This window comes from Passer montanus, unplaced genomic scaffold, assembly GCF_014805655.1.
Source record: "Passer montanus isolate IOZ18808 unplaced genomic scaffold, ASM1480565v1 scaffold11, whole genome shotgun sequence".
NCBI classification, from domain to species: Eukaryota; Metazoa; Chordata; class Aves; order Passeriformes; family Passeridae; genus Passer; species Passer montanus.
Genome location: NW_024357613.1, coordinates 1,759,897 through 1,769,502, shown reverse-complemented (window position 1 = coordinate 1,769,502; position 9,606 = coordinate 1,759,897). Strand labels below are relative to the sequence as shown.

General features: G+C 36.0%; 1 protein-coding gene across 1 annotated transcript in view; it reads right to left on the bottom strand.

Annotated features, from left to right (window-relative positions):
• Nucleotides 1-1,095: 1,095 nt before the first annotated feature.
• SLC22A16 (solute carrier family 22 member 16) overlaps nt 1,096-9,606 on the bottom strand; it is a 33,730-nt gene continuing 25,219 nt past the window's right edge. Inside the window, exons 7-8 of the mRNA XM_039725054.1 lie at nt 9,201-9,300; nt 1,096-4,027 (exon numbers count right to left, since the gene is read on the bottom strand). Of these exons, the coding sequence (XP_039580988.1) occupies nt 3,815-4,027; nt 9,201-9,300 (313 nt within the window). The 3' untranslated portion in view covers nt 1,096-3,814. The remainder of the gene's footprint in view (nt 4,028-9,200; nt 9,301-9,606) is intronic.

Sequence of the window (9,606 nt, the reverse complement as noted above, 5' to 3'; positions counted from 1 at the left end):
ATAAGTCCTTCATTGCCAGAGCTGGGATGTCAGGCCATTTTGTCTTTCCACGAAGCCACTACACAAAAGCCCTCAGCCTTCAAGGAGGATTCACCCCTTGTTCAGACATTCAGGGTACCACCCAAAGCATATGATAACCACACATGATTTGCATAGCATTTTTTTCTGCATAGTTGGTTAAATTACAGAATTTAGAGAAATTGAATGAAGCTGCTAAAAGTAGAAAATACATATTTTTGTATAAAATGTTAAATGTTAAAAATACAATTTTGAAATGCCAAGCACATGTACTTATTATTTTTCCTTAGTTATCATTAAACTAATAATAGTTGCTCTTATTCTTACATTTACCCCAGAAAGGTATGTCCTTAACAAACTGCAAGGCTATCTAATAAAACTGGATATCAAATATCAGACAAAAACATTTGCCATCATGCAATAGTGACCAGCAATTAAGGCAGATAAGGACTCTAATTCATTATCTCACAGAACCATTGTGTAACTGCAGAGACATTGATGAGCATAAAAAATTTGCAGTAAGATAAGGATGACAAATACAAACATAAAAGGATTTGTGAACTGAAGTGAGAAACTATGAAAATTAATTATTCTTATGAGCACTGAAATGAAAATATGCCCCATAGGAACAGAAGCATTTGTTCTCAAACTCAGTGCTCTCTTGCAAGAGGATTAAAAAATTCTATGAATATTTAAGAGAAAGAAATCAACTCACCCTGATTTTCCTACATTTATAATGCATGGCTAGTGTTAAAACATATTTTTGCCCATATGGAAAAAACAAGTAAATAGAAATGCTAGAGACAGAGAGATACAAAATATTTCCTTTTTTTTTTTAAAGTAATATTCTTCCTCAGGATACCACAAGGCAATCTCTAAGCTATTGATGCATAAAATCACAAAACATGTACCTGTTTTTGCCCATATGGAAAAAACAAGTAAATAGAAATGCTAGAGACACAGAGATACACGATATTTCCTTTTTTTAAAAGTAATATTCTTCCTCAGGTTAAAGAATAGGATACCCCAAGGCACTCTCTACCCTATTGATGCATAAAATCACAAAAGATGTACCTGTAAATCAATAAACATTTTATTTCAAAGGAAAAACAGTAACATCATTAGTTCAGGGAAATTCAGGGGTCATTTGAATTAAAGACCAAATACCAACTGACTTCAGTAACGGAAGCTTTTGGGGTTGAACAAGCTACATTGTAGTCTAGACTCATAATTCAATTTTAGTTGTAAGCAGTATCAGTATCATTGTGTATTTAACTTTCTTCTTGTTATTTTCTTCACCTTATGTGTACTGATTACACATGACCAGATCCTGAATCCCTCAAGCCAAAGGAACACAGAATATGCTTTGGGTGTTCTTGGCGAGGTAAGGCCGAAATCAGTTACTCAGCAGGTAAGGAAGTAGAAAAATTAATTGTAAATATTCTTTAATACCTCGTTAGAAATACTGTTCCTAAAAGTTACGAGTAGTGAGTTTTAAGATAGATGGAGTTAGATAGAGTTTTAAGATATTAAAAGAGGGATATCAGTGTGAAAGAATCCCAAAATAAGGAAAGAATTTGGAGCTCTGTGTGTGGGAAGGGTGGTTGTAAGGCAAGACAGTACCAGTTTAATTTCTCGTTATGTGTATTGCATGGTGGTGGTTTTTTAGCATGATTAAACCCTTATTTAAGGCAGGGCAGGAAGAGTTTGGCAGTAGATCTTGCAGATAAAGAGAACTGCTCTGCTCTGGGAAGTGGAGGGGGACCTGAAAGCAGTGGAAGAATACTGGGTTTGCTCTTCAGCAAAATAAAAAACCACAGCATGTGAGTAATCTGATCTTCAGTCATCAAAGTATGTATTCAAGTCATTCTCAGAATAATGATGGGATTACTCACAGGGGGAAGGTTAAGTGCTTTTGCTGAACTCATATCTGGACAGAAGCCACAGTATTCTATGCAGGTCTTTCTGGAGGTTTTCCCTGCAAACACTGGAACACCCACAGAATTGTAAGAAGCATGAAGACTCCTTTCTGCTTTCTATGTCATTATCTCAGAGAGACTCCCTAACTTAAATTTACTGATTTTTGCTCCTTTCAGAACATGTTGATCCTCATATAGGTATTATTTTCTCCTAATACCAGGACCAAATTCTAGGACAGTGCAGTGAAGAATAAAATCTTTTATAAGGGGGTATAAACCATTATTCTGGTTTCATAAGTCATTGAAACTAATAAAACCATGCAAATATAATTGAAAAATGTGGCCATTAATTTCTACAGCATGTAGAATATCTACTGATATCTTTTGGGGTGGGCGCATGGCAAACATGAAGGAAGACTTGTTTTGCTGAGACCATGCCATGAGAATAGGGGCCTAAGAGGGAAAAACACTGATTTCAAACCAGGAAGGACTGAATTCACACAACCCAGGCAAGAGAGGGCTGTCTGAACCTCAACAGCAGATGTTCCTGTGCTGCTCCCCTCAAAGCAAGGGTGGTCAAGCAAAGGAGATGCAGATCCTCACACAAGGAAGAAACCCCCAGGTGCAGAGACAGACTGAAAAAGGGGAGGTGAGAGAAAGCCATAAAAGAAGCAGCCAGAATGATGCATTCCTATCTATCAGTTTTCTATGGTCCAGAGTCATAAGGCAGAACCACTGCACCAACAATAAGTGTTGATGCACATGAGGTGTAGCAGCAGTGGGATGTTTTGACACTTTGACTAAAACTACTACTAGTAACTCTTCTATTGAAGAGTTACCAGCTACCGTCTTTTAAATTCTATTTTTCTAACTGCTTAGATATAATAAGGAAAAAATGAGTTACAGACATCTGATCTATGAGAAAAGTGGTGAGTGGAAACCGTTTCTACCAAAAATTAATAACTAAATCCACTTCTGTGCAGAGAGCCTGAGTAAGAGCCATATGCCATTTATTCTTTTCCACTGAGGATTATGAAGACCTTGCTGGAGGCATTTGGCAAAGTTGCTGGTCTAGCTCTTAGAAGTTATGAAAAATCTGATGCTAGATCACTGAAATAATAGTCTGGAATGAATATGACTTTAGATGGGATCAGGCAGTTTGGTTTAACCTAAACTAAAACAGCAGTAGATCCAGTGAACTTTTTTTCCCTAAATCTCTAATAAAAATACATTTGCCATTCAACAGAATGAATATACAAACTATTTGCACATTTTGCAAACTTAGTATTATTTTTTCAGTCAGAAGCTGTGCCATAGAATACTTTCCTTTGTTAGCAATGGCACCATTTCTAGTAGAAAATTTGAAAGAAAAAGAATAAATTAGTTTAAAATTATTTATATGACCTGGTGCAATGATATTCTTGAATTTTCTCTTGAATTGTAACAGAGTTTACTGTGTTCTGAAGTCTCAAGCCTGTAACTGGCAGCTGCAACAGGAAGAGACCAGACAGGGCACTTTGTTGTAGGTTGACAAATCTAACTGCAGAAAATGTGAAGCAAACAATTGGCATATTTTTTTTACATACATGTAATCAGGTACGTTCCAGCATTTAGAAAAATCATTCCAACTGGTCACAGTAAGTTAGACAGGTGTTATAAAGTCTGGGTAAGTTAGAAAAGGGATCTAGAAATCCTATCAAATTTTCTGCAGTAAGTCAGTCACTTTGAAAAGGTTTCATACAATTGCGCTATTGAAAAGGGAAGGCAGAATACAAAGTAAAAGGCACAGATGTTATAGAACAGTCACATTTCTTGAATACAGAGATCATATAAATTAGATAGTGATTAAAATTGGGAACAGCCATTTTGCTGCTGCTTTATTTGTCAGTGCTGACTCTTTCTTGACCAAACATCTCTATCTTTTCTAATGCTGCACCACTATGTGCTGGAGGAGTCTTTTCTGAACAGCTTTTCTTGTTTCTTCCCATTTCTGTAGCTTCCACCAAAGTATTAGTCAATGGTTTTCCCAGTGTTTCTGGAAGCATTATGGTTAAGATTCCACTCAGAAGAGCCATGATTCCAACAAGCAACTGGAAGAAATAAACAGTAGCTGTAAAGGTAAATAAGTCTTTCAAGATAACAATAGTTTTGTTCTTGCTTGAGAGTGAATCTAAAATAAAGCACAAAGAACTGTAAAGCAAATATCGTAATTCTTAAGTGTTGCCTGTATAAAAGATCTACCTTTTTTTGTTGCATAAATGAAAAGATTATGCAGCAGAATTAATGAATGAGCAAGTGAAGTGTTTTGTTCACAAGGGATCAATACAGTGCAAGCAGGAATAATTCTGTTTGAGTAAACAACACATATTACCTTCATTCAGCATTTCAGTAACAGGAGTGTATTTAAGAACTGATTCTAGGATTGCATACATTTTTTTTTACAGGCATGTTCACAGAGCTACAATTTCCCTGCCACCTGTAATCTCAGTTCACACTCCAGCTCCTGTGTACCTGCACCTGTATGCTTGTTCCTTCTCCACACAGCCAGTTTGGAATTTCTCAATATGGCTCATTGGCCCAGAGCCACAGAAGTGCACATCTGTGCTCAGGAGAGCTCTTCAGCATCTGCTAGCTCTCAATAGGAATACTTTGCTAAATTCAGTTCAAAGAACTGTCAGGAGTGCAGGCATCTAATGACATTTGCACTGGGATCACTGGATTTTGGATTTGTCCATGGTGTACACAATTCCACATCAACAGCATAAGTGGTGCAAGGATCAGGATAATGTGGGGTCAGTATAGAAACACTCCCTTGTTCCAGGAGTATCTACACTTTCCATTCACATTCCCTTCACACAGACATTTCTATGTCTTGTTCAATGACACCAATTCCCACTTTGCTCCTCTGAGTACAGAACAGCATTAAACCCCTGACAGCCCTCCAACACCAGGTTATAAATGACCTAATTCCCTCCTGACAGAAAAGCTTTCACACAGAACATCATGCCTGGTCTCAGTGTTTTTCCATTCTGTGACTGTGAACTTTGATGCTGTATTATCTTTATCTTGCCCTGTGCTGATTCTGAAGTCTGTCCTTTGTTTAATGCATTCTTTCCAAGGGTGAGAGAGAACATTTGGAATCACTGTGCCTGTGTCTCTCACACAGAGCTTGATTGAGACAAGAGCTGCCCAGCTACCATCTGCAGCTAAGCCAGACTTTAAGTCAGAAAGGTGCTTTAAAATCAGAATTCCCTACTGTAACCTTGAACAGTGGTATTTGCCTGCCCATGCACCATGCTGGTTTTGCTTCTCTTCCCTTCCAAAAAAAGGACAGTTTGTTTTGTGTATTCTTTTGAGAAGCAAAATGCACTGTTGCATACCCTCCTTTTTGCATATGCAATAAATATAGAGCCAGACAAAAAAAAAAATCAAAATACTGTTAAATACTACAAACTACAGTGAAAATAAAAGTCACAGTCTTACCATGAAAGTTTAAAAAAATTAAAAATCTAAATGCACTGTTGCATATCCTCCTTTTTGCATTTGCCATAAATATAGAGCCAGACAAAAAAAAAAATCAAAATACTGTTAAATACTACAAACTACAGTGAAAATAAAAGTCATAGTCTTACCATGAAAGTAAAAAAAAATTTAAAAATCCTAGCAGTAATAGGACTAGAGGAAATGGCACAAACTGAGTGAGATCCTTTTAGACATGTATGTGGCAAAATACATTCCAAAATAATAAAATCTCATTTCTGAGTGTCAAATTTCTTCTCTACTATTCAGACATTATTTTCTGTCATGGAAAGACAGGATAAATTGACACATGGCAGCTATTCCACAATATTCTCTTTTATGTACACCCTTTAGTCTGTCAGAAGTTTATAACTGAGGATATTGGGGTCTGTAAAGGATATTGCATCTTAGGGACACCCATAAATTTGGAGTGTATGAGAATTGGGTCACTAGTCATACTCAAAAGAACAAGCTTAAAGTAACACTGTGTGCTTTGAATATGTGTGTCTTTTTTCGTTATTCTTTTTAGACACTTGGCATTCTTCTCATGTTTTCCCTCCTCATGAACCTACCTTTCACTCCCCTGAGAACTCTCACTATTCTGTAAGTGTACACACCACCATCTTTCCTGCCTTTTCATCTCAGCTCTCATAACTCTATTTCATCCCATCTTAGTTTCCTTTTTTTTCCCCTTCTCTATGTGAAAGCTGCTGCATGCTGAGTAATTCAGTACATTTTCTTCCCTGACCCTCAAACCCTTTTCCAGTATTTCCTACAACAGACAGAGTATGAAATAATTAAGTCACAGTGTATTAATTCAAGGACATCTACCTTTTCAAGGGCAGTAGCCACAGTTATCAATGAAGGGACTCACATTTAGTAAAAGCAACTTTTTGCAGTCTTGGCACACTTCTTCATAAGTCATCTAACATAATTTAACCCTTTGCTTGCTCACTACAAATGTATCCATTTTGTATGCATGTATTTACTATTTTAAAAACACAATTCAATATCAGCAAATGTTCTGATGTGGTCAAATGCTTATGTGTACAAATAAAGTGTATTTGTGTCATTGTACAAGGTATTTAAGGACGTTTAAGTATGTTGAAGTTAATTTGACAGATATACATGGTTAAATACATTGTGTTTTCAGGGGGTTAATTTGAAATCTGACTTTTTGCTTAGTCAAACTCTTAGAGTGTTCCCAACACTTCAGTACAAACAGCAGCTTCTAAAGATACCATAGAAACCTTCCGAAAATATTTACCATAATTTTTCTTATGTCCTCTTCCCTTTCTGGGGCAACATGTATAATTCTGCAGTGATCTAAGACTAGAACTTGATATACATACTCCAGAACAAAAGATAATTTGAATTAAATATCCCTACAAAATAATGCCTTTACTTCTGAGAATAAATTATTATTGTAGTCTGCTATTTATATTATATTTATATTTATATTTACATCTGATGGCTCTGAACCAATCTAAAATGTCTTATCAATCTAAATGATCTTATCGACAAAATTCCTACTTCAACAAAAAAGGTTATATTTTGACATGAAAAACCAATAGTATTTGACAGAGGGTTTGTATTCATTTATTAATACCAGTGTGGGCTTTTTAAATTTCTAATTTATATTTTTTTCTGAGAGAAAAATCAACCCTGTTAAAGAGCTATTGCAACATAATTCTTAACAGCTGAGAAACAGAAATAGGTTATATAAGGAGCAGTTGTTTTACTGCACATTTTCTATAAAGTTGTCACATGAAAAACATACTTGGCAAGTTATTCAATTTATAGACTTATTGAAGATTTATAGCCACTCAAGATGCTTGCAGTACCCACAGGTGGCATAGCTGTGCACGAGGCAGAGTGCCAAACAAAAAGCAGCAGTAACTGTTCCACAGTGTGTGGTGTTTGCAATAGAGCAGGGTGATCTGTATCAGTTTACTTACAAATGTAATCCATTTGATTTCACTTCCATTCCAAAACACTTACTTGACCTGAGACTTGGCACGCTATGCTCCAACTCAAGGCAAGCCTATTTAATAAACTGACAAATGCTCTATAACAGGAGCTAATAATGGAAACATGTTCACTGTGAACTACTACTCAACTCTACAAAAACTCTGGATAAATTTTGTACCCTGAGAGTTGCTCATAGCTGAAATAATTCCTGTGTTTATACTGCCATTTGCCCTGCTCTCCAAAACATCTGAGCACTCCCCCAGCTGTGGTTTAACTGCAGCACTTCTGCACAGATAAGTCTTATTTCAGACAGTAAAGGCAAAATGCTGACAAGAGGAAAAAAGAAATGTTCTCCCATGACCACTCTGCAGTGCAAATGTTTCTTTGTCTTTCCTGGGATCATATCTTGATAGAGACGTTGTTAAGAAAGGAAACATTTTTAGGAAGTGGAACAAAAAAATTCATTTGTGGTCTCCTTCATCCATCCTTGGTAGTTTTCATCAAAGACAACCAAAAGTAATTCATTTAAATAATGAAATGAGCTCACAAGAATTCTCTGAAACAATCTATAAATAAATATTTTTTTAGTTGCCAAATCAAAGGGACACAATGTCCTTGTTTAGGAAACTCCACCATGGTGGATAAAATTTGACTAAGAATCCAGGTTAAAGAGACACCCCATTACACTTTCAATTCCTGACATTTATAATCTACATATAAGCAGTGCCTTAGTCACAGTGAATTCTAAGGGGTTTTTGAAAGAATTTAAACTATTTAAAATCATTAATAAACATTACTTAAAGCTTTAATACAGATTTTGTAATTCATCTGGTTTTACATATATAGGCATAATTTATCCTTCAGGAGAAAAAATTGATTGAATTGCTGCAGGATTTCTAAGCAGGAAATGCTTCATAACAGAAATGCAATGAAGATATGTGATTCCTGTGTGAGCAGGGAACACATAAAATGTTTTGTCCAAAGTGGATCTACTGCAAAGTGCCCAAAGTACACAAAGGAATGGTCCCACCTCTCTTTTTTGGGTCAACTGGTGGTAAAAGACAAACCTAATGGTAACCTGACCTGGTTTTGCTGGTTGTCAAAGTCACCATGAAGCTCATCAATATACCATTTCTTTATCTTTTCCTATCTCATTAATTGTTTCATTCTGTTCTGGTGAAAAACACAACAGGAGCTTTGGGGCAGGTGTGGAGAACAAATATAGTAAGCATAACACCTTGATCTTTTAGGAGGCTATTCCAAAGGTGCATCCCAAAGAAGCTGTGGAAAATGTTGAGGCATAATGTAAGAAAATCCAGCTACCTGTGGTGACTTCAGGAATGGAAGAACCATGCCTTTGAAAAAAAGTGACACTAAATCAGGAGCATGGTCAAAAACTGCTGGGCCTTCAAAAAAGTCTGGACTACGACACTTCCTAAACATTACATGGTAAATGCAGAATATTGTTATCAATTTTATGGGATTCAGAGCATAGATATTTTTCTGTCTTCCATCAAAAACTTTTCTGACTATTTCAGTGATTCAAAGTCTCTCTTTTGCTTTAGCAGCATATTTTTAACAATATGAGGCTACTAGTCTTTGGGACTTGAAAATTTCAAACTAGAATGGTGTACTCAATTTTCTTTTTGAAAAAAATGTTCAGCTTTTGGTTCCTTTGTCACAGGAAAAACATACTTAGTAAGTTACTAAAGAGGAAAAAAAGTGACACATACGCCTTTTCCAAAAACATTCACCATTGAAATAAATACCTACAAGTGGCATGAAAATCCAGACACTTCTCAGATAGACACAGAAAGGAGCAACCACACTTCCTACACGGCACATCATGCTTCCACTTCCAACAGCAAGTGATCTACACAGAAAAGAATTTGAGTAAGAATTCTGGCAGTTAAAGGAAACAATTAGAAATGCACAGACACTTAAAACATCAGTAAGATTTGTGTCTTTAAGCAATTATACTAAGGAGCTGTTGCTATGCCAGTGTAAATTTATATTGTAGTGAAATTCAGCTGCTTCTGTAATTAAGACTAAAAATATAATTATCATTCAGCACAGATCATGGGTGAATAACCAGGACTTATAAGAAAGGCATAAAAATGTTTAAAAAAGTATTGGGTAGTCTTCTAGTTCCTCAATGGAATCTATCAATGCACATGGA